The sequence below is a fragment of the Schistocerca americana genome, chromosome 4 (genome assembly GCF_021461395.2).
Source record: "Schistocerca americana isolate TAMUIC-IGC-003095 chromosome 4, iqSchAmer2.1, whole genome shotgun sequence".
Taxonomy (NCBI): Eukaryota; Metazoa; Arthropoda; class Insecta; order Orthoptera; family Acrididae; genus Schistocerca; species Schistocerca americana.
In genome coordinates this window covers 139,562,708-139,589,235 of record NC_060122.1, presented here as the reverse complement: position 1 = coordinate 139,589,235, position 26,528 = coordinate 139,562,708, and the positions used below count along the sequence as shown (strand labels likewise).

The 26,528-nt window shown below is 39.5% G+C and overlaps 1 protein-coding gene across 1 annotated transcript in view; it reads left to right on the top strand.

The window, feature by feature from the left end:
- Positions 1–26,528, top strand: part of LOC124613305 (ankyrin repeat domain-containing protein 12-like) — a 56,930-nt gene that overhangs the window by 17,129 nt on the left and 13,273 nt on the right. Inside the window, exons 3-6 of the mRNA XM_047142000.1 lie at positions 5,620–6,614; positions 6,744–7,208; positions 12,325–12,537; positions 23,161–23,412. Of these exons, the coding sequence (XP_046997956.1) occupies positions 5,751–6,614; positions 6,744–7,208; positions 12,325–12,537; positions 23,161–23,412 (1,794 nt within the window). The 5' untranslated portion in view covers positions 5,620–5,750. The remainder of the gene's footprint in view (positions 1–5,619; positions 6,615–6,743; positions 7,209–12,324; positions 12,538–23,160; positions 23,413–26,528) is intronic.

Genomic DNA, 26,528 nt, shown 5'->3' with positions numbered 1-26,528 from the left:
TTTTGCACAACAGTGAGTTGTGGAAGACTACAGATTCAGGTTCTTTCCGATAATGTCTCAGCACGATGATCTATTGATTCTCACTTGCTCAGATAAATGGCACTGAGATTTCATGGGACATTTTTCTACGCTTTTGTTAACTCGAGCAATGTTTTCTGGTCATAGGACTCTTTCAGACAGTTACAGTTTTTATTCATTACAGAGCCTGTTTCACATAATTTTGCTACTCACATCATTTTGCTACTAAGTTTCATAATGGAGACTTTGCTGGAGTTTTTGCCAAAACACTTCCTGGCTTCAACTCTTTTGGAAACAATTCTGCACCTATTTGCCACGAACTGTGCTGCGCATAACACTCAACAATGAATACATGGTGTTTTCATCATGAGTGTATTTTATGTTGCATTCAACTGGTCACTAAATATGTTTGCTCCTCTCACTTACTCAAACGTAATGACACAGTGAATCAAAATCACTGTATTTGGCGTTTTCTACAATGGGCACTTGTCCTGTTTGTTAACAAGGGTCAATTACATGTCAGTACTATAAATATTTTTCAGGGCACTTTCATTTCTCCAACAATGGCACGTATCTAGGGGCAAGAGCTGTCTTAAAATTAAATGGAATAATACTAAATTGAACCATACACACATCTACAGACAATGTAGAAAGACCATATTGCTCTTATACAGTTTGTCACACCGATGACTAATTCTACGAGGGGCAAACCACAATAGAGAGGGTGTAGTATGCTGCAAGGAAAGCAATGATGAGATGGGCCCGTTTCATGGAGGAGTGGCAGCATTGATTGAGATAGACCGAGAGCAACTGCCTACTGATATTTTAAATCTTTATTTGGTACACACAAAAATGTTATGGAGAAAAAAAAAACATTAGAATTCTTAAATTAGATGTATATTGTTGTATGAACAATTTTACTTGCATTTGGGGTTTTATAAAATTTATTTTTTCAAATGTAAGCAACATTACCTGTAAAAGGTACATGGGTGCTACAATATCAGGCACCACAATGTTGTTCCTGTGGCTGGAAAAGGAGTTGCATTTGCTCTACATCATATGAAATGTCTGAAATCGATTCCTCTTTGGAACAAAGTATAGAACAGTTCCACATTTCGCAGTTGAAAATTCCTGAACAGAAAGCCGACATCTCCCCTTTAGCCAATAGCTCGGCCAGTGACTAAGACTGTCACATCATACATCATTTACTGGCATAGGAGCTGCTGTTTTCTTCTTCTTGTCAACTGGTTGTGGCTCTAATGAAGGCTTGTGAGGGTTTCTCTACCCAGAAAACATGATTTCATTTGCAATGTCACCTTGGATCTGCTTCAACAACATTTGCTCTCTTTTGTTTCTCGGCAATATAGAAGACATGAATTCACAAAACACAGATTTAAAGAGAGTCCAAATAGAAGAAGATACCATCATTTCACTTCAGTAGTACCCTGTACAGTTCAGTTAGGACTCCTGCCATGTCCATTCTCCCCATGTGCTTGTTGTACTGCTGCACAGTGGTGGGGCAAACCACATCTGTCTTTCTTCTCATTCAAATTTCATTTCTTTAAAGTATCCAGAATCACAGTGCTTTTGGTACTCAAGAGCCATGACCGCACTTATGGATTGTTTTCTTGTCTTTTTAAGTGCAGCTTTTCAACTTTTTTTCTAAGTATGCCAGTTGAGTCCATATTAAACTGTTTCAAATCAACGATTAGGTCCAGAGTACAGAAAAAATTATCAAAATATACTCTACACTTCAAATCATTAAGTGTATATCTACACAGATATTAGAGCCTGATCACCAATTCCAAATGACTTCCTCTCTTGTGTAACCTCTGGCAGAATTCCTTTGCCTGTATAAGGGATAAAATCACAGACAGTGCCTGACACACTAGTATGTACAAACATTTTGAAACCCCATTTATAGGGCTTACTTTGAGTATATTGACACACAGGTTACCAGGCCTTGCACCATTATAAGAAACCATCACCTCACCAATAGATTGTTCAGTTTCTTGTTGTTGGTGGCATATTTGTATGACAGAACCTGGAACTGGTCTGATCTTGAATGGTCTGTCTTTACTGTTTGTTGGTGGCTCATTGTTTCCAAAATGTATATGCCCATGAAGTTTCTTGAAATCTGTCAAGCTCATAAATGCTTGAAATTTTGTTGAGATTGGTTGACTCTGCCCAGTAATCTGTGTAAGAAGGCACACTTACAATATTCATATAAATGAGTATACCAATGAATTACTCCACCTCACTCTTTTGTTGACAGATACATTCGTCATCTTCAAAACACAAGATCAATGCTAAGGAATTTTCTGAAACACTGGAGTAGGGTATGTGCAAAAGAACTGTCCCCTACACAAGGAACACAACTATAACACTGTACTGACTTAGTTTATCCACCTGAATGCCTTGCCTGTCTTTCCAGTGGTGGCTCAATTTTACGTATATAAATTGAACTGTTTAAAAATATGTAAGTTTTATAATTAATCTTTTAACATTGTCAAGAGTAAAAGAAAATGGAAAAAAAAGAATGATGGTAGCAGTGTGAATTGAACCTGAGTCAAAGAATTGCCAGTCGGTGTACCTAACCACTGGGCTACCAAACTGATACATGAAATGCTGCTCAAAATCCCTCTACTTCATGTGCAAATCTTTAGAGAGCATTTTACCTTTTCCTACGGCCCGCTAAGGTGAAATAGGTTAGGAATTTCAAGGGGCATCTACCTACTTCTACTCAAATGGTTTGAGCCAAATACTTCATATTTATAAACATCAGGTAAGAATCCATTAAGACATTTGTATTATAACACACTTTCAAGGCTTTCTCTTTCTTTTTACTTCTAGGTTTTACTGTACAAGATAAAACAGCACCACAAAATAAAAACAAACTGCTGCTACTCCAGTAAACAATGTTCACCTAACCTAGCACGCCATCTGCCAAAAGTGTACACTATTCATAAACTTTTCTCCAGGGAGAACAGAATATCGCTCGATCAGAGAATTTCAATGATTCTGTAAGCATTGTTGCCCATCCAAGGATGAAACTTGAAAAATGTCACCAAAGACAATGTGCAATTTTGCCATTGCTTTCAGAGCAACAGTGCCCAATAGAAGGTTAACAACAAGGCACGGGGGGAGTTACAGCTTTGCAGTTCAAATGTGTCCTTCAAACAGCTCTCTCACCATCTGGGTCAGGATACCAACTCAAGTGAGGGTTACATGAAGGAACTACTACTGACTTTTGCCTTGGACAAGCTAAAGGCAAGCATCTCCTGCAGCTGGCAAGACATTGCCACATGTGCTGAAAGCAGCAGATGTGCCTTGTGCAATGTACGCTTTGTGCTGGGCTGTTGGGGAAACCTGGTATCCCTGTGCTTAATGACCACAGCTGGTACCCTTTTGCTCTCACCAAGATATTTAAGCAGCTGTATTGCACACAGCAGCATACTTACTTAAATTTAGTTAAATAAATGTGTGATCAACATTGTGATTAATGAGATGAAAGTACACTTGTATGAAGTGACTAAATGTTCTGAGAGTTTACAATTATTACATTTAATAGATGATTAAAGCTTGGTACCTCAAGGATAATAAATTTTTAGTTAATTATTTTACATGAACAGATTTGTAATGTCAGCCGTTTATTCTTCCAGTTGACAAATATGAACAGTCTAATAGTAGCTTGTCCATGGACAGGAAGAAGTTGAAGGGCTCAGTTCTCTGCATTAGCACCACTTCAGTAGCATGTTTTTGTGGAAGTGATTGACAGGTTGTTAGACATATTCTCTCCTGCTGATAATGAGTTAGAGCTGAAGGTCCTTGCCTCTTCTGCTTGAGCAGCAGCCCAACCCCCATCTCACACCCCCAGAGGAAAAAGAAGGGACTGATGAAAGCAACTTGAACCTTAGGCTTGGAATCAGCTGCATATGGTCCTGAAGTTGGCAATGGCATTGTTCAAAGGGCTGATTGTATTTCTCTGTTCTGGAGCCAAGTAAACCAGAAGCTTGTCGGTACTGTGTTGATTTTGGCTGCAGGTGCCTCAGTGTGCACAACAGACTGAAGACTTATATAATGACCCTGCATGGATCAAGTATGTGCTATGCACTAAAAATGGCACCTGAGTGACAGAATGTATGTGAAATGCATTTTTTAAATGTTGGATGAAATTCTTAAGACCACTGAAAAATTCCAAAACTAGCTTCTTTCCAGTAATCCTCAAATAATACTAGGAACCTAGTTAAAACACAAAGCAGGGAGTAGGGAAATTTTGAACAACAAAAGGAAGTAATATTGTAAAATAGATTAGACTGCCTAGGTGGTAGACTATTTGTAGCAAAACTTAGGAATACTAAATCTAGCAAAGTCCAAAACAAATCTGAATGTGAACTTACAGAGACAATAATAATCAGTGGCCATGGACTCTGATTAATAATCATATGTTTCTACAGCCACTAGATTCAGACACAATGGTTGTAGAATCATCCAAAGACAACCTGAATTTGATAGCAGTAAAATATCCCAACCATACAGTAAGAGAAGGGAGCCACTTTAGTTACTGACCAAGAAAACTAGAAGGAAGGTCAGTGTATATGGTCGTTGTGACACAGCACTCCATGGAGTCATCAATCGACCAAGAAAAGTATGCATATGAAACTTCCTGGCAGATAAAAACTGTGTGCCAGCCCGAGACTTGAACTCGGGGCTTTTGCCTTTCACAGGCAACTACCAACTGAGCACACTCTGTTGCAGAGTGAAAATTTCATTCTGGAAACATTCCCCAGGCTGTGGCTAAGCCATGCCTCCACAATATCCTTTCTTCCAAGAGTGCTAGTTCTGCAACGTTTGCAGAAGGGCTCCTGTGAAATTTGGAAGGTAGGAGACGAGGTACTGGCAGAATTGAAGCTGTGAGGATGGCTCATGAGTCGTGCTTGGGTAGCTCAGTTGGTAAAGCACTTGCCCGCAAAAGGCAAAGATCCCAAGTTCGATTCTCGGTCCGGCACACAGTTTTAATCTACCAGGAAGTTTCATATCAGCTCATATTCCGCTGCTGAGTGAAAATTTCGTTCTGGGAACATTGCATATATTTTTCTGGTAGGGGATACACAGTCTCTTGAAGTAATGATGAATGCATTATCAGCCAGCTGCAACACTTGTTGCAATATTAAAAATAGTTCTGATTTCCCACCGTTCACACTACATACATACAGTGCCATATTGTAGATATTTTGTTTCAGACGCTTTTCTGAATTTGGTGTCCATATTTGGTATTGGAAAGCTCTTTTATTGTAGAACATTTTCTTAACATATGCTATTATACTTTTGATGTTTGTCTTGCTTCAGAAATCTCATGTAATCCACTGTCTCTTTTGTAATTTTGATGTTTCATAAGTCACTACTCTTTTACCTCCCACTCTTGTCTGCATTTTACACTGTAAATATTTTTATAAGAATAGGCTACCACTCACTGAATGGAGGGGGCATCAGGCACATCAAATATAATAACCAACTGAGTCTTTTAAGTTTCTCTAATGATCAAATGTATCAGTCATATGTAATGTTGGTACTATTACACTTTTTCTTTTCCTTTTATAGGCGATATTGAAGAGGAAGACAATCGAAGAAAGAAGAGGAAAGATGGTGATGGCAAAGTGCGCACAACAAGTGCTACTTTGGCAAGCAAAGGTATTAAGGCAGGAACTACCACAGTGGGTGGTACTAGCCAAATGGGCTGCACACCAATGGCAGGAACCGGGGCATCGATAACTCCAGAGGAAGAGTCTGAACGCTCTCCCAAGGTACCACCACTGAAGATTGTAATTCCTGCAGCCAGCACTGCAGATCAGGACCCAGGGGGTGCGCGTGGTAAAGTGGGTGTGCCACGGCAGGCACTGCCATACGTTGTGGCATCACAAGATGGTGCCGGCAGTAGTGGCAGCAGTGCTAATGCTGAGGATGCTATCAGTTCAGAGCAGTCACAGGTGCCGTCCTCTGGTGAGCAGGCCTGTACATCGACTGGCACCTCTGAGGAAGGAGTACGACCACAGCGTGTGTTGCGTTCTTCCAATCGTTCTACCTCAAATGCATCGTCGCCTGCTCCCAGTGGATCCTCGCCGCACCAGCCGCAACGTCAGTCTCCTCCTCCTATAACTACTTCAGACACACTCGAATCTTCATCCGGATCTGTGTCTGCAGGAATGACACTGACTTCAACATCAACAACTGTGTCACAACCGGAAAGCAGTGGTGCTCCCATTTCAAATTCCATTCTGACATCTGGTGGGGCAGTGTCAGAGCAGACAGATCGTGGCAGTAGTCCACTGTTAAATTCACAACAGCAACAACAACAACAGCCACAGCAACAAGAGCAGTCACAGAAGGAGGCACAGCAACAGCCATCATTACAGTCACCTCAACAGCTGCCGTCCCAGCAGCAGCAGACATCTCCAGAACAGCTGCAACAGTCACAGCAGCAGCAGCAACAGCAGCAGCCACCCCAGCTGCAACACATACAGCAATCTCAGCAACAGCAGCAGCAACAACAGCAACAACCGCAGCCACAGCAGCAGCAACAACAGCAGCAGCCACAACAACAATTACAGCCACAGCAGCAGCAACAACAACAGCCACAGCAGCAGCAGCAACAACAACAGCCGCAGCAGCAGCAGCAACAACAACAACAACAGCAGCAGCAGCCACAGCCACAGCCACAGGCACAGCAACAATCATTGACACCACAGCAACAGCAGCAACAACAACAGCAACAGCAGCAACAGGCACAGCCATCAACAACACAGCAGCAACCACAACAACAGCAACAACAAATTCATACACAACAGACAACAACTCATCAGGAAGCTGGCTCAAATATGCCATCTTCAGTGACACAGTCAGCACCATCTTCCAGTTCAGTAGAACTGCATCCACGAAAACGCAAGATGAAGCAGAATCGTGATGCTTCCATGGCTAGCAGCAGTTCTGGAGCTGGTGTTACACCAGTAGCAGTGAGCAGCTCCAGTGGGGTGACAGTAGGACAGGGCTCCAACGTGCAGGTGACAATTGCCGCACAGGCGTCCTCTGCCGGTTCAGATGCTTCGGACTCTGGTGGTACTGCTCCTGACGTTCATCCACATGACCAACCTATCACCAACTGTTACCAGTTATTCCTCAATATCCGAAAACAGGTTTGTCCTACTGTTGGTTAAGTATTTACTCTGCAGAATAATGCACATATATTAGCATTCTGTAACAATGGGCAACAACAAGTTTTTAATTTTTGTGAGCATGTTCTCTGTATGTGTGATTGGTCCTTTCACTTTGTAAAGAAGGAAAAGCAGATGACGTAATGGTATTAGTTTACTGTTACAGGGAGGGCATAAATTTCTTAAGGTTGTTTATTTTTTCTACTTTACATTAAAAGTTTGCACTTGAGTGCCTGTCTTAGGATCATCAATGGAGTCATTCTCACCAGCAGTTACAAGATAGAAACATCACAGAGCGAAAAAGAAATTCAAATGACCTAATATTTAGAAAACAAACTGCTGGTTTTTTGTATGTTTTAAATTTTTTCATAAAACATAGCTGATTGTACCACCTTAAAATGCAAATGATTGTGTATCATATACTTTGACAGTTGGTATCCATTTTATTTTGTCTGGGGGATATTAGGAGTTCTGCTTTAACGCACCAAGTTAACATGAACAGTACACACACAGGTGTTTTTATAAATATATCCCACAAGTGTCTACAGCAATACATTTGGTAGAGTTTAAGGAAATACGACATTTATGCACTTTCTACATAAAAATTAGATAATGTTATAAGTTAAACAAAACAAGAAAATTTTGAGATATAAAATGTTGGTATGTTTTAGTGGTTTTGCCAGTTGTGCTTTGAATGCAAATGCAAATCCAGACCATATTCCTTAAATCTTACTTCAGTGTAGGACAAAAGGAACCAATAATATACAATGTGATTCCATGAAAATGACAGAGAAGGATAAATGTATCGGCGAACACAATCATTTGCCTGCAGGGGAACAGCAACTGCTAGTAATTAATATTTTAGAACAGCCACAAGTTGCATGTAACTTTTTATTTAATTTTACATTTCACTTGGCCAACATGATTAGAGTGCTTACCTTAAGAGCTATGAGTAGTTGTTCATCTTTTGCTATAGTAAAATACGTCTGCTCTACTGAACAAGTACTTATAGCTCTTTAACGTATGAATTTAAGACCCCATATTCATTGGACAATTTTTTCTTGTTTTGCTCCATACTACCTCCTCCCAAAATAAGGAAAGCAAAGAGTTTGCAGTAGAAGAGATCCACTGTAAGAAGTATTAGACCAGTTTCAATCTGGTTGTTCCGGACCAAGGTCCCTTGCCTCAAACTTGCCATCATTCTTGAAAGTCTTTTATGTCTTTGTGGAATCATCTTGTATAGGGTCAACCAGGTAAAAAAAATTTGTTGACTGATGTATCTATCTGTTTTTTGAACTAGTAACTATTATTTTGTGTGTTGTTCTGAATCATTTATTTAAACAATCATGACTACATACCATGAGCACTTGCACAAATCAATGACAGTCAAATTTTAAATATGTGATAATATCCAGAGCTAGCAGCAGTGTCTTAGAGGCAGTGGAATTTTTCAACAGTAGACTTGGTAGGATTGGATGTATGAGAAACTGTTTGCATGATCTTCTTCTCAGTGTACATCATACATTTTGCTGATTGAAGTGTCTCACTAGAGATTGCGGTGGGGGTTCCATGAATATTAATGTTGAAAGCTCTCCTTTTTTTTTTTTTTTTTTTTTTTTTTTCAGTAACTGCAATGATTTTTTGAGCATCATCATGGTAATCAAAAACTTGTTGATATGACAGCAGGTCATGGGAGAGGAATGGCTCTGTTGTACCTAGCTGTTTTGCTGAACCTGATTAAGATTGTATTATCTACAAATGCACCTATTGAAGACAGTATGATGCTTTCCGTGTAAACATAGTGTTTTTTTTAGACAAGTTTGATTGTTGGGGCATATCTGGCACAAAACTGTTAAATTTGGTAAGTCAAATGGGGTTCCAACTCCCTGCTAATTCTATCCATGAGATAGATGGTCATTCAAAGAATATTCCTAACAGCAGTTGAAAATTGGGGTTTAAAACATGGGATGACCATCAAAAGCAGAAACACAAAATTTACATATACTGGCACTGTGTACTTCACTGGAATACATCAGTTTTGCCATCTTACCTTTGAAATAGATCACAAAGATCATTACATCACAAAAAATAAGTATACTAGACTCTCGTTAATCCTGCCATTCCTGGCACATATGGGTGCCAGATTAGCGGAAGTGCCAAATTATTGGGTGTCTGAAATTTATTTTATTTATTTATTTTGTTTTTTATTTATTTTGAAAGCATAGGGAATATAGTGTACTGTACTTTATTAAACCGAAGTAAACAATTTTAAAACATAGAGGATAAACTTTATTCATTCCAAAAATACATTAATTTTCAAAGAAAACTTAGTCCTTGAGTGTATACTGTACATAATTATACAGTCGTATCACTCACTATGAAACATGTTCCTAATTTTTAACTGTCACAATGATGATGCGCGATGGTGGTATGCTTTATCATGCAACCACTTTGCAAGCATTACATTGGTACTGTATGTATCTGGTTATTGCATAATGTGCTCCAGGAAGACATTGGCAGCTTCAGCACCAGGAGTGTGAGAAATCTTCATGCTCTATCCTCCTGTGTCCTCTTCTTCATCACTTTCAACATTACTTTCTTGCATGCTTTTGATTATTTCTTCATCTGTTAAAGTTTAGTCCATATCACAGTTTTCCTCATTCAGCCACTTAATAACATCACCATCAGCGTCAATTTCTTCTCCTCCTGGAAGGTTGTGAAACATGTCAGTGTACAAAGTAACTGATAATTCCGAGCTGACTGGCTCATCACTGTCACTCACTACTGGATACAACTTGGCTTCAATGGATGGCCACAATTTTCTCCAGCTCTTCATTATGGTAGCGCTCTCCACTTTATCCCATGCTTCGGCTGCTTGGAAAACAACAACATGTATGTTAATTGCTTTCCATGCCTTCAGAGTCATTTTCACTTTCATTCAGCAGGGAGATGTGAAGTGAATGTTGATAATGACGTTTAATTGACTCCAAAATTCCCTGGTCCATGGGCTGAATTAGGGCTGTCACATTGGGTGGGAGAAAGAGTGCTTGTACATGTATACCATCGGACTTTAGAGAAACATCTGAAGGATGACTGGGAGCATTGTCAGTTTTAAGGATAGCTTTCAGTGGAAGCTTTTCCTTCTTTAGTTCTTTTCTCACTGATGGTACAGATGTTTCATGGAACCACCGAGAGAATATTTGTCTGTCCAGCTACGCTTTCTTCTGAGCACACTGTGTTGAAAAACAACATGGATGTTGGGATTTTCCAATCGCCATAAGTGGTAGTTTATGACTCCCATTTGCATTACAACACACCATTAATGTTACATGCTGTTTCTGTTGCTTGTAACCACGAGCTTTCTTCTCGTTCTTGGCAGCTAATGTTTCTGAAGGAAGCATCTTGTAAAGGAGTCCTGTTTCATCAGCATTATGCAAGGCATCAGCAGTTAAATCTTCTTCCTCTATTATCTTCCATATCCTGCTTATAAACTCATCAGCATCCTTATCGGTAGCTGAGCGACTTTCCCTGGTGACTGTCAGCTGTCGAATGCCATGTCGTTTTTTCCAGTTTGATGACCAACCTTCGCTCGCTGCAAACAAGTTACTACCACTAAGGTGTTTGTTAAATGCAGCTGCTTTTTTTCTTTATAATCAGGCCACCAACTGGAATTTCTTTACTGCGTTGTTGTACGAACCATCTATAAACAGCTATGTCCAGTTCTTCATTCTCACTCTTTTGCATAACCTTCCATTTTCCTAAGTCACTATCCGTTTGTGTTGTACTGTCGAAAAACATCTTTCTTTTTGCCGGCCGAAGTGGCCGTGCGGTTAAAGGCACTGCAGTCTGGAACCGCGAGACCGCTACGGTCGCAGGTTCGAATCCTGCCTCGGGCATGGATGTTTGTGATGTCCTTAGGTTAGTTAGGTTTAACTAGTTCTAAGTTCTAGGGGACTAATGACCTCAGCAGTTGAGTCCCATAGTGCTCAGAGCCATCTTTCTTTTTGATGTCATAAATAGTTGCTCATCCAACATTGAACTCAGCAGCAATGGCTTTCTGCGAAGAACCTAGATTTAACTTATCTAAAATTTCGAGTTTCTGCATGAGGTCTAACGTGACGTGTTTTCTTTTAGAAGACATGGTTCTGAACTGTAAAGAAAGCTACAATTTCAAATACAGTATATAAAGCATTGTTTAACTACACACTCTTGCACACAATAATTCATTGTGCATGTGTTTTTGGATGTGCGCCAGATTACTGAGAGGTTGGGCTACTGAGGGCCGGATTAGCAGGAGTCTAGTGTATAATGCTTCTGACCATAATGGTATTTCAGTCAAACTACTGAAATCTAGTGCTGATCTGATAGAGCACCCTTGTTACCTTTATGATCAGTTCTACATGTTTGACAAGAGTTCCTGGCATGTCTTGTTGTTTTGCTAGAAATTTGGAATAGTAGGACATCTTGGGGGGTTTGATGAAAATGTCTTTCTATTATCAAACAATGGGAAATCCAGGACGGAATAACAACAGTATTATGAAAAGGAAAGATTGCTACTCACCATGTAGAGGAGATACTGGGTCACAGACAGACACAACAAAAAGACTGCCATAAATGTAAAGCTTTCGGCCAAAGGGCCTTTTTCATAAGTAGAAGAACACACGTTCATCCACACAAGCTCTCTGGCCACTGATGCTGGCCTATGTCGTCAGAGACTATGGTCATGTATATGTAAGTTTTGTGTGCATGAATGTGTGTATGTTGGCTATTTTTCAAAAAGGCCTTTTGGCTGAGAACTCAATATGTATGGCAGTCTTTTTGTTGCGTCTGTCTGCAATTCAACATCTCCTCTATATGGTGAGTAGCAATCCTTCATTTTCATAATATTGTCATTGAACCTTATTAAAAGCTAAAATTTAAGGGTGACCAGGATCCTGTTCATTTTTGTGAAACTCTTGTTAAATGTGTTAAGAGTTTTTATGTGTAGTCACAAATTTATACGAAAATCTTGTGTTTACTTCTTAAGTGTGAAAAATGATTAAATTTGTTTATTTGCATTGCATCTGAGATATTTTTAATTACATTTTGTCAAATCTAGATTGAGAGGAGAAGAAAAGGTCTCTTTCCGGTGCAGCCAAAACCACCTCAGGGTTTCAAGGACTATCTTATGAATCGTTGTACTTATCTATTGGCTGGTAATGCGTCATCTCGAATGTCAGTTCCAATGGCAAATCCACCCCAGAGTCTCAACCCTGCTATGAAGGATCTTTTTGTTGAACAAGAAAAGGAAAGGCACCGCTTGCGTATGCAGGTATGTTTGTGTTTAATCCTTTTGAATAATTTTTCCACTACCCTTAGCTACGGGAGCGTGCGATTGGGTGTCTGTGTGTGCAAATAAGTGTACTTTTACTAGAAAAGCAGCAAGAGCTCAATAGCTAGTGTGTATAGTGTTTCCTGTTATATGTTTATAAGTTCCCCACATCAGTCCACTGTACGTGAGTGATTGGCTTTCCCTGATTTCACATATAATTCCATTCAGGAATTTTATTTTCTTACTCTTGTGGCTCTTTCTAGTTGAAATCATGTAAATTGCTTGTGTATTGTATGTCTTAAGTATAACTAACTTGCGTAGCTTACTGTGATGAGCATATTGTAACTGTGTGTGTATAGTGGGGGAGGGGGAGGGTGACATGCATGTGTGTGTTGTTGATGAGAGAATGGAGAGGGAAACCAAGTGCTAGCCCATAGTCCACTTCTCTTGAACACCATCAAGGAGACCACTGTGCTAAATGTTCTCATCTGAAGAATGGATCATCTTCAACAGTGTCGTATGACCTTGTGCCATGAGACCCTGCAGAGAGGTTTTTAATTTACCTCAGTTGATCAGTGCAAATTATGTCAGGAATTTTATACCCCCACCTCTCATCCTCTTGTTGACTGAATATTGGTGATGAAAATGTTTGCATCACCAGTTTTCAAACTGATTATCTAAATGTTGAGTGCTATTGCCCAATCATGTGTTACCAAGTTGGTTATCGACATTAGGTGTCAGAACCCCAACAAATAGACTGTAATACATTGCATTTGTCTTCTCATTTGGAAAAATTTGTTCTATATAGAGCAAAAGTACGTTTTAAGAGTTTTAGTGTGATAAGAAATTACTGCGCTAGCATCAGATTATGGATAAATAAGATGGAGACAGCGGTGATATGATACAGTTCTGCAGAGCACAAAAGATTCTATCATTTTTTACAAGCTGAAAATTTTGTTTTAATCATTGTGAATGGAGGACAGTGACAAATGGTTAATACATGTGGAAATTACAGTCATGTTTGGGCAGATCACAAAAGTTCAATAATTACAGCTTGGCGCAGGATGATTCTGTTAAAGAATTTCTTTGCCTGTTCATGTTTTCCAACAAAACTGATGCATGTTTGATGTAGGTGTGTTGAATTGTTAAGAAATTATCTGTTTGAGCCTCTCCAACCAAATACATTTATCAGATAAGGAATAGATACGGTGAACTACAGTAATCTTGAATGTGGAGGAAAACAACCTTATAAAGTGAAAGGCGGCAACAAACAGGTTGAAGTCTTAACAATTGGTGAGAATATTACTTGAGGGAGATAGGCAGTTGTATGTCTTAAAATGTTAAAAGATGATTTTGCTTTCTTAAAAATGCCTCTGCAACTATTTCAGAAACATATGTATAAACATTGTGCTTGTAGTTAGGTTTATTGCTATTCCCTGCATCAAGAACTGAATACATATATGTATCTTAAAAAGAAGCATAGTATTCTTAAGCACAATTACATGGCAGGCAGGAAGTGAGAGACTACATGTAACTACATGTCCCATTATGATGTCCATATGACATGGAAGCTTCTGGCAGAATGTACTTATCTTTTGAGGTGAAGATATATAAACAAACCCATGGCATGGCCATGAGCACCCACATGGTGCCCTCTTATGCCAATCTGTTTACAAGGCATCTAGAGGAAACATTCCTTGCCTCCCAAAACCCCAAACCCTTTGTCTCTTTCTGGTTCATTGACAATATCTTCATGATCTGGACCCAGGGCCAAGACACCCAATCCTCAATTCTCCACAGCCTCAACACTTTCTCTCTCGCCTGGTCTTCACTGCTCAGCATGCCTGGACATTGACCTCCACCTCTCTGATGATTCTACCCATAATTTTGTTCATATCAAGCCCACTAACCATCAACAGTACCTGCCCAGGGGTGGCACATGTGCAGTGATGAGAATGCCCTCGCCCAGTGTGCTGAAGGTCTTGTTAAGATTTTCAGACAGGCAGTATCCCCCCTAACCTAGTCCACAAGCAGACAGCAGCCTCAGATACCTGTAATCCTCCCACCACCACCAATAACTAGCTGAAAAGCACTTCTTACTCATCACATAATGTCACCCCAGACTAGAGCAACTGAACCAGGGCTTCAGGTGTCTGTCATCATGCTTGGAAGTCCTTAGCACCCATCCTAAAATGGTATTCTACTACGTACTCGGCATACACAATATCGTAGTCCGTACCTGTACTACACCTGCTCCCACCCCCTTGCCACATGGTCACATCCATGTGGAAGGCCCATGTGTGCAAGACATGTCAGATTCACCATCCAGCACATCCTACTCTTGTCTCATCACAGGCTGATCCTATTCCATCAGAGGCTCGGCCACGTGTGAAAGCAGCTATGTCATACAGCAGCTGTGCTGTAGTTTCTGCACAGCATTTTATGTGAGAATGACCTTGAACAAACTGTCCACATGAATGAATGGCCACTGCTAAACTGTTGCCAAAAACAGGCTGGACCAACGAGTGGTACATCATACTGCTGAGCGCAACACGCTTGATTTCAGTGGCTACTTTAAAACTGGTTCTATCTCGATCCTCCCCTTCACCTCGCAGAGGGCTCACAACTCTTTCATGAGTATGCATGTGGTGGGTGTGGAGCCTCAAGCTACTATAGCATTTACTTCCTTTTTTGTGCTGCAATCTATCATCTCTGACTGTTCAACTACTTTTACTCTGTAACTCATGGTAACAGACTTTGATGTTAAACCAGCTATTTCTTTAGGTTCTCCTTTCTTTCATTTACATCTTTATCCATTTACATTGTCAAATTTTTCAGCTGAAGTAATTTTTTGTCCCCTTTTGGATTTAACCTAACTTTTTTCTTTTTTCCTATCATGTGGATCAAATGGAGAAGGGCGCCTTAAAATAGCATCAACCAATGTCAAAGTCCCTCTACACAAAATAACTACATACTTACATATGTGCTTACCAACCAACCCTGGAGCTAGCCCCATGTGGTGTAGTTGTTACGTACCCTTTCAGTAAAGCCCCCTGAAAACACAGGAATCACACTTCGAATGCCAGAGCTGCTAGCTCTTCATGCATCCCAAGGAGTAGTTGCCCTTCATCTTGGGGTACCAAGACTCCTAGCAACAGCCATTGTGACGGATGTTCTTCACTGCAGCTGGATAACACCTTTGGGCAGAGCCCTTGATAGGAGTAGGTGGCCTCAGGGCGGATGTTTTGCACATGAAATGCACCAGACTAAAACAATGTAATGGTGATACTGACCTGGCTGCCTGAACAGGTATAGATATTACAGTGTGGACAGCTGCAATCCAATTGCTTTGCCTACCCTTGCCACTCTATGGAAAGAGGGACAAGCCAGAAGACTGGTAATAAATAAATAAATAAATAAAACCAATTTATCCAGTAGCTGGTGTGTACTTGTGAAGGAAATGTCTGCCAAGGAAAAATTAAAGTTGTGATGAATAGGGTGACATGGAATGTTACATCCCACTGCTCATGAGATGTTTTTGATGCTTATGTTTTTGATACATTGCCACCCCACACCATGACAGACCCAAAATCACAGACTTTCCCACAGCATGTAATAGCAATACAAGAATCGAAACTTATAGAAGACTATCTTCCTAATAATAGAGGAAATAACAAATATGGCAAAATAGAAAAAAAACCCTGGAATGAGCATATGGAGGTGTATGAACACTAGTAAACTAAACACTTTCACTGGACTAATATGTATAAACCCTGTATTTAAAGAAATAGCAATTAGAATACAATTGAGCATAGTGATGAAAATCTGTAACAACTATATTCCTCCTGACTGAGATATTGCGTACAGAGAGATGGAAGATATAATTACACAGTTGTCCTTGTCTTTCATTTTACTAGCAGATTTCAGTGCTCTTAGTCACATAATAAGAATAAGATGATAACTAGTAGAGGACAACTACTAAAGATTTTTTAAAGTCCACCCTTCTGATTGTGGTTTCAGGGACTTCAGCCATTCACTAATGTAATAAAATAGAACACTACAGCCATCCTTACAATGTTATTTATTATATGGTTGACAATTTCTGTGCTTCAGTACACCATCTTCAGGCTTTAACTGATGCTGAGGGGGTTAACTCGAATCATATGCAGGATTCATCAGTGGCCAACATCTGTGAACACGATGATTGGCAACACAACATCATTGTTACAGGTAGTCTGTGAAAACCAGTTCATAGACGTGATTAGAGTTAACCCCCTCAGCATTAGTTAAGGCCTGAAGATTGTGTACTGAAGTGCTGAACGTGGTAGCCGTGTAATAAATAATATTGTAAGAACAGCAGTAGGTGTTCCATTTTATTACATAACTACTAAAGAGATTATTCTCAGTTTTTAATATCTCCTAATAAATTCGAGAGCCCCCAACACGTTTCAGCACCAAGTGTGGTTCCTGCTCTGCAATAGATTTGACAGTCTGCAGTCCTAACCTTACACCAACAATCCAGTGGAATGTTCATGACTGCCTTTGTGACACTGATTGTGTACCATTTTGGTCAGTGCAAAGAGCCAATAGGAATTTTAATACTGCTAAAGTCACCCGTCACAGTAATACAGAGAAGATCAATCAAGTAGTGGAAGATGCAACAGAAACTATCATCCAAGCTGTAAACACTATCATACCATTTTCTTCATGACCTCTGCCTTCAGATAACAGTGGAGGGCTCTTATTACAACATAGGCCCCCACCCCTCTACTGAAAATTTAATTTTGTTCAAGAGATCAAAGGTAAAAACACATTACTTAGTGAAACAAAGGATGAAAGAATGTTGGGAATGATGTTTCTTCTATAACAGCACGTGTCCTGACTTCACAGTGTGGTCCAAATTACAGCAGATTAGTGAACTTCAATACAGTAATAAGACCTCAGCGAATCCTTGACAGGGGGAAATTAACATCAGTTCCTCTGACAGTACTGAACTTCTAGCAATATATTATGCAGAAATGTTGGCCTCCACAAATTACCATTCTAGTTTCACTCAACATCACCTTTTAACAGAACATAGTAATATTTCTTTAACTTAACAAACCTGGTGTCCTACAATGCCTTCTTTACAGCCTGGGAATTAAATAAAGCTTTAAAACAATATAGAGAGATGTCTGCAGTACCAGATAACATCGGTAATCAAATGCTACATCATCTTAGTAAAAATAGTAAAAAGTCTAGTCTAAAATTTTTTAACATTATATGGCAAGACATGGAATCCCTTGCAACAGAGAGAGAGAGAGAATCACAATACCTGTAGCAAAACCAGGGAAAGATAAAAAGAAAAGTCATAGGTCGATCAACTTAACATAACAGGGATAAACTGTAAGAAAAGATGGTTAATGTGAATATTTGTTGGTGTTTGGAATCTAGAAATCTTCTTTCCTCATTTGAGTGTGAATTCTAAATATTTTGAACTACCAGCAATCATATCATGCTGGAGTTTGCATTTAGAGAGGCCTTTGTGCAGTATTGACATTTGATTGCAGTATTTTCTGATTTACACAAGGTGGCGGCATCATATTTTATCAATCTGTACAAGTGAAGTTTTCATTAATTTTTGCCTGCCTTCATACAAAACTTTTTATCATTTAGCCTATATATAGTCAGTGTGGACATGATCCTCAGTAACTGCTATGTGCAGGAAAATGGAGATCCACAGAGATCTGTTTTAAATGTCACAGTTTTGCAATTGCAATGAATGATGTAGTAGATGCAGTTGGACATAGTCACACCAGCATTATATGTTGATGATCTTTGTTTATATTATAGCTCTGTATTTTTAAGAACAGCAGAATGCGAACCACAGACAGCTATATAGAAGACACAAAAATGGATGCAAAACCATTGATACCATTTCTTGCTAGCTAAATCATGCATCATGCATTTTTGTGCAATACGGACTACACATCCTCATCGAGAACTATACCGTGAAATCCAACTTCTGGAAGTAGTGGACAGTGCCATTTTCTAGGACTCCTACTTTCTTTTTTCCAAATAAATTTACATGGTCACTGCACATACAACACACAAAGATTTCCTGCATGAAGAAATGAAATACTCTCTGTTTCCTCGGCAACAGTTCCTGGGGAGACGAATTGAAGTTTTATTAGTGTTTTATAAAGGGCTTATTTTATCGCATTTAGGATTATGGAAGTATTGTTCATGGGTCAGTAGCACCACCCATCCTAGATATATTAGACCCTGCCCACCACACTGGAATCATTTCATAATTGGAGCTTTCAAAATTAATCCAGTTGATAGCCTTCTTGTAGGAGTTGGAATACCACCCCTGGAAACTTTATTTAATTTGCACTCACAATTAATCATATGCCAAACCACCTGTGTCATCCCATTTTGTTTCACAATCCAATTACTCATGAACTGCCTTAGAACAAGGCAACCAACACCAGTGCACCTGGAAGACCTCTGCTGAGAATCCCCTGAGAACTTCAACTTCCTCTGATTACCTGTGTGGAATACTCTAATCGCAAATTGCTCCATGGTATTTTCCCCTATCTGTAGTAAGGAAGAACCTACCATGGGATACCAAAGACAATATAACTCTAAAGCTGTATTGCTGTGCCTTTTATTCAGCCATTCAAGGGTATCCATATTTTAATCTCCTTTCACTGACAGATCCAAAGATAATGAACTAGCCGGCTATGCATACATACAAAATTGTAATCGAAAATGCCCTCTACAAAAAGAATGTGGTATTCATACCACAGAGTTAATAGCAATACATAGAGCACTACAAAAAAATATAACTACATCAGCGCATTGAAAACCATTAATGAGAGCTTTCCAAAACATCCATTGGTCTCTGGATGCTGAGTCATATGAGCTTTACAGGTAATGAGCTGCCTGAAAAAATTAGCCAAGAAACAATGGGGATGGAAACACTTGAAGTAGATAATCCAAGTGCTGACCTAAGGACACACAATCCCTGCCACATCCTGAAGAAAAGGAAAGACATATGACAAGATAGTACATGCTCCAATAAACCAGGACAATCAAAAGTGTGCTTGTATATGCTGTCTAATCTTGAACAAAGTCCTTTTAGCCAAAAGCTTAATTGTTTGACAGTCCCCCATTGTGTATATCTGCAAATCATCACCTCCACTATACAGTGATCAGCAATCCATCCTTTTCATATAGTGGTGATGCTGAGTTGCAGATAGGTGAAACAAAAAGGGTATCAAACATGTAAGCTTTCAGCCAGAAGCCCAGTTTCCATAAACAGACAACATACATCACCAACTTTGACCTCAGTATGTGAAAATATTTTGTTGGCACCCAACTGCTTAGGGAGAAATGATCATCATAGCAAAATAAGAGAAATCCTTTGGCTTATTCTGATAAAGTTATAAAAAAAGTTGACAAATAATCACAATATTTGTATAATAAGACCTTGGCATATATGACAAATAGGTCAGGTGGAAAGATTCTAATAACCACACAAGTGAATTAATTCTAATTGTGAAGTGCACAGTGATTATTGTGATGTTAACTAAAAAGCAGATAGTACTCCAGGAGGGAATAAATACATTGCATCTGTGGCCAGAGTTCAAAGCAGGCTGTTCATTGAATTAAAAATGCAAGTCTTTAAAGTGAGCTTGAAGTGATTCAGATTTTATGAAATGACTTTAATTTCTCTGTGTATCATCTCATGGTTGCAGCTCATTTTACCATAGTATTGCAGGTGGATACTGCTCCAGTATCAGTCATCAGTAGCACCAACAACCTTGTCCAATAACAATGTCAAATCAGCCCAAAATTTCTCTAAATCTCTCGATACATGAGCTCTGATGGCAGCAGGCCATCAATGGACAAGTCTGAAATGAAGTCCAGGCTGAAGCTCAAGATGAAATCTAAAATAAAGTGATTCCTGATTGAATGTTTTCTAAAAGGAAAACTTGCATTGCTGCATTTCTTACTGTGTTCAGATTGGCTGGGCTTTGGATCTTCCAAGTGCCTGACCCTTATAATGAAGCAAGTATTGACATACATTGTTGCAATCCTTGTTTACGTGCCTATTTATTACTCAGTCTCTCCTCTGTGTGGTATACGGCAATTGATTATCATTACTCTTTCTGTTGTTTTAGTTTTGCCATGTGCTACATTTAGCATTGGTGTAGTGAAAAGGGAGAATTATTAAAACACACATTACATTCATTTAACCCTCCATTAGAAAGGTGGACCCTACACCATCAACACAAAGGTGGGGTGCAGTATACCCCAATGCCTACAATGATACTGTCTTTAATTTTCCATGTAAGATCTCTACCACTTTGTTGTTTTATGTTTGTTGCAGTTTGGATCACTTGCGCATTGATTCCAGCGATATTGAGTAGCGAGAAGAAGATCCTGGGTGGCAATCTTCTGCACAATCATCTCACGTCGAAAGTTCCACTCAACTGATCAATGGTGTTGATACCATCTTTGGTATTATTGCAGTAGGTAATCACTTCAGGTTGCTTCTTGTCCCCAATCAATTCATCTATATTATGATCATGGTGAAAGGGGGAGAGAAGAATCACAAACTTTTCTTTTTTTCGTTTTTCAGTAACGAGGTGATCTAGTTACTGAAACCGAACATGCTGCTGCAGACTGGGCAGCCAGTGTCTCAGTGAATGCCTTAGGCATTTCTTGTTTTGTTTTCCTAACCATTCCAGCTAGGGTCATCTTGTGCTTGCATAGGAGTGTAATGGGCATTGGAATGCTGGTTTACCAGTTGTCCATTGTTAGGTCTCGACTCAATCCAGATATGTTGGTTATGAGGCATTCAATCACATCAGATGGGGACTTCGTCTTGTGGAGAGCTGAATCAGGTTGCTTTCTGACATACACCTGTGTGCAAGAGGTGCACATGGCAAAGATCTTGATGACTTATTTGGCCGGCTTTGTCGGGATGTATTGAATGAAAGAGCATAGGCCATGGAAACTTGCCATTTTCTTGTTGATCATAATGTTGCTACTGAGGATGTAACTGTTTTGGCAGTTCTTGTTGAACTGGTTGAAGACTTCACAGAGTTTATACTGCGCGAGATCATCAAACATGAGACAGCACATGAGGAATCTGACTCGAGTCATGGTATCGTCAGGGGGAAGACCTCAACACCAGTTCCATTGGTGGCCCAGAAGCTTTCCAGGTTCATTCATCCAGCTCTGAGTTCCCCCATTAGATAGAGAAGCCTGAGGAGAGCCATGACCTCAGGTTTGTCCATCTTCCTGTACAGGCTATCTGTCGTGGTTTTGTAGTTTTTGGAACATATCTTCTTGTTGATGCAGTTAATGATGATAGGGACAATCTCTAGTGTAATGAAAAGACCAAGGGCTTCCTCAGAAGCCTTTGCACTCCTTGCATTTCTCATTAGTCCAGGAACTTCTTGGGTGATATTCTGAGGTTCTAACCTTCCACATGCTTGGAGGATTCTTCATCCACCTGGTGACACCATCCTTTCCGAGGTAGAAGTTGTCCCATTGGATATGATCCTCTAGATTCTTGGCTTCCTCCTCCTCCTCTCCTCCACGTTTTGCAGTAGCTTCTACAGTCTACAACCATACAATGACATGTAAAATATAATGTAATATGCATTGTAATATATTATAATCAAATAATTATAATGCAAGAGTTGCCCAGTTATAGAACAATTGTTATTTACATTGAAAAGTACAAGACTGTCATAATTATGTATTGTGATATAGTATTAAGGGCTTACAAAGCATCTGTCACTACCTAGGGCGTAGCAGTACTGAAAATCCAGGCAACAAGTATGGAAAGCTGGGGTGCAGTAAACCCAAACAGAGAGAACAAAGATGTTTACTGTCAAGTTATAGCACACGAATGAGGAAAATGCATTATAGAACAATTGTTATTTACATTGAAAAGTACAAGACTGTCATAATTATGTATTGTGATATAGTATTAAGGGCTTACAAAGCATCTGTCACTACCTAGGGCGTAGCAGTACTGAAAATCCAGGCAACAAGTATGGAAAGCTGGGGTGCAGTAAACCCAAACAGAGAGAACAAAGATGTTTACTGTCAAGTTATAGCACATGAATGAGGAAAATGCATTGAGCGCACTTGGATAAATGCCATTGACAGCTATTCAGAACCTCAGCAGTGCCCATGCCTCCACCTTGATGTTATACATAAAAGTATGGCCGGTGAGGTCTACTGTGCCCCAGCTTTCTACTGTAGGGTTAAGTTCTGTTATTTGGTAGTTGGCTGCTATTGCCCCAATTTCCACTGATGTTGCTGCGGAACAGTCAAGAAAAGTAGGTGTAGTAATACTGTTAAAAGCAATGAGAGAGAGAGAGAGAGAGAGAGAGAGAGAGTCCACCTGTCTTTCAATTCAAGCACTAAAGACATACAATACATTTTTGATTCACATTTCTCCTCTTTTGCATTTCCAGTCTGTAAATAGTTTATATACTAGCTGAACTTAATATTTGTTTTTACATGACTAGATATGTGGAATAAACATCTTTCTTGTATTTAACTGTTTTTTCAGCCATCATCAGATTTCCCAACATACCTGATTTTCTGTTGCAGCATGTTATAGAAAAGGAGAAGCTAGTACTTTCAGTTGAGCAAGAAATTCTGCGTGTACATGGACGGGCTGCACGTGCCTTAGCAAATCAATCCTTGCCATTCTCTGTCTGCACTATTCTCAAGGATGAAGAAGTCTACAATGTCATCACACCTGAACAGGAGGAGAAGGATCGCAATGCACGCTCACGCTACAATGGACGTCTTTTCCTCAGTTGGTTGCAAGATGTTGATGATAAATGGGAGAAAATAAAGGTCAGTTGCTTGATAAATCAATTTTTGACTGTTTAAAAAAATATCAACTACACATGTTCTTAAACTATGCAGACGAATGTGTAGCATAAGTTTTAAGGCAACTGGTAATATAACATAATTGTCCTGATTTGCTTTTGTGACTAGGAGATTGATTTCTTGTGGTTCTAATATACTTATCTAGTAACCTGAATCAGGCAGAAGAGTTCTGGTACAGATACACTTCTTTTGCTGAATTATCTAATTTCTTTGCATTTCATAAGAGGAGGTAGTTTTTGTTGAACCAGTCTGCAGATGTATGGCACAATCCTGTTAAGGAATGACTGTCTTGCAGTATCTGATCTAGTTAAAACTGCAGTTGTTTTAGTAAAAATTCACATTGTATGTGTAAGGTTGGCTTGTTTGTTTGCTCAGAAAAGACAGTATAAGTCATAATAGATCTCATTCCCTGTCCCACTTCCCTCCCTGGCACACACCAAGTACTTGTACTAAATTTTATCCAGTTGCCACAGACCTGTCTCTGGAGCTAATTCAAAACAAAGATATACATAATCTGAAAACGGCCTTATTAGTGTATAGTATGCTCTTACTCCAATGTCTGCAGCTCCTTCAGGAGCCATTCTGAGCTGAAACTGTGCCTCTGGCACAGAACTGCTAAAGATCCCTCCCCTCCCACTCCTTTCAATAAGTTTAGTAGTAGTAGTAGTAGTAGTAGTAGTAGTAGTAGTTGTTGTTGTTGTAGTGGTCTTCAGTCCAGAGACTGGTTTGGTGCATCTCTCCATGCTACTCTATCCTGTGCAAGCTTCTTCACCTCTCAGTACCTACTGCAACCTACATCCTTCTGAATCTGCTTTGCGTATTCATCTCTTGGTCTTCCTCTATGATTTTACCCTCCATGCTGCCCTCCAATGCTTAATTGGTGATCCCTTGATGCCTCACAACATGTCCTACCAACCGGTCCCTTCTTCTAGTCAAGTTGTACCACAAATTTCTCTTTTCCCCAATTCTATTCAATACCTCCTCATTAGTTATGTGATCTACCCCTCTGATCTTCAGCATTCTTCTGTAGCACCACATTTCGAAAGCTTCTATTCTCTTCTTGTCTAAACTATTTATCGTCCACGTTTCACTTCCATACATGGCTACACTCCATACAAATACTTTCAGAAATGACTTCCTCACACTTAAATCAATACTCGATGTTAACAAATTTCTCTTCTTCAGAAATGCTTTCCTTGCTATTGTCATTCTACATTTTATATCCTCTCTACGTTGACCATCACCAGTCATTTTGCTTCCCAAATAGCAAAACTCACTTACTACTTCAAGTGTCTCATTTACTAATCTTATTCCCTCAGCATCTCTTGCTTTAATTTGACTACATTCCATTATGCTCATTTTGCTTTTGTTTATGTTCATCGTATATCCTCCTTTCAAGACACAGTCCATTCCGTTCAGCTGCTCTTCCAGGTCCTTTGCTGTCTCTGACAGAATTACAATGTCGTCGGCGAATCACAAAGTTTTTATTTCTTCCATGGATTTCAATTCCTACTCCAAATTTTTCTTTTGTTTCCTTTACTGCTTGCTGCTCAATATACAGATTGATCAATATTGGGGATAGGCTACAATCCTGCCTCACTCCCTTCCCAACCATTGCTTCCCTTGACTTTTATAACTGCCATCTGGTTTCTGTACAAATTGTAAATAGACTTTCGCTCCCTGTATTTTACCCCTGACACCTTCAGAATTTGAGAGAGAGTATTCCAGTCAACATTGTCAAAAGCTTTCTCTATAAATGCTAAAAATGTAGGTTCGCGTTTCCTTAATCTATCTTCTAAGATAAATTGTAGGGTCAGTATTGCCTCAGGTGTTCCAACATTTCTATGGAATCCAAACTGATCGTCCTCGAGGTTGGCTTCTACCAGTTTTTCCATTCATCTGTAAAGAATTCGCATTAGTGTTTTGCAGCCATGACTTATTAAACTGATAGTTAGGTAATTTTCACATCTGTCAACACCTGCTTTCTTTGGGATTTGCATTATTATATTCTTCTTGAAGCCTGAGGTATCTCGCCTATCTCATACAGCTTTCTCACCAGATGGTAGAGTTTTGTCAGGGCTGGCTCTCCCAAGGCTGTCAGTAATTCTGATGGAATGTTGTCTACTCCCAGGGCCTTGTTTTGACTTAGATCTTTCAGTGCTCTGTCAAACTCTTCACACAGTATCATATCTCCCATTCCATCTTCATCTGCATCCTCTTCCATTTACATAATATTGTCCTCAAGTACATCGCCCTTGTATAGACCCCCTATATACTCCTTCCACCTTTCTACTTTCCCTTCTTTGCTTCGAACTGGATTTCCATCTGAGCTCTTGATATTCATATAAGTGGTTCTCTTTTCTCCAAAGGTCTCTTTAATTTTCCTGTAGGCAGCATCTATCTACCCCTAGTGAGATAAGCCTCTACATCCTTACATTTGTCTTCTAGCCATCCCTGCTTAGCCATTTTGCACTTCCTGTCGATCTCATTTTTGAGACGTTTGTATTCCTTTTTCCCTGTTTCAATTACTGCATTTTTATATTTTCTCTTCTCATCTAATAAATTCAATATATCTTCTGTTACCCAAGGATTTGTACTAGCCCTCGTCTTTTTACCTATTTGATCCTCTGCTGCCTTCACTATTTCATCTCTCACAGCTACCCATTCTTCTTCTACTGTATTTCTTTCCCCCATTCCTGTCAATTGTTCCCTAATGCTCTCCCTGAAACTCTCTACAACCTCTGGTTCTGTCAATTTATCCAGGCCCCATCTCCTTAAATTCCGACCTTTTTGCAGTGTCTTTAGTTTTAATCTACAGTTCATAACCAATAGATTGTGGTCAGAGTCCACATCTGCCCCTGGAAATGTCTTACAATTTAAAACCTGGTTCCTAAATCTCTGCCTTACCATTATATAATCTATCTGAAACCTTCCAGTATCTCTAGGCCTCTTCCATGTATACAACCTTCTTTCATGATTCTTGAACCAAGTGTTAGCTATGATTAAGTTATGCTCTGTCCAAAATTCTATCAGGCAGCTTCCTCTTTCATTTCTTACCCCCATTCCATATTCACCTACTA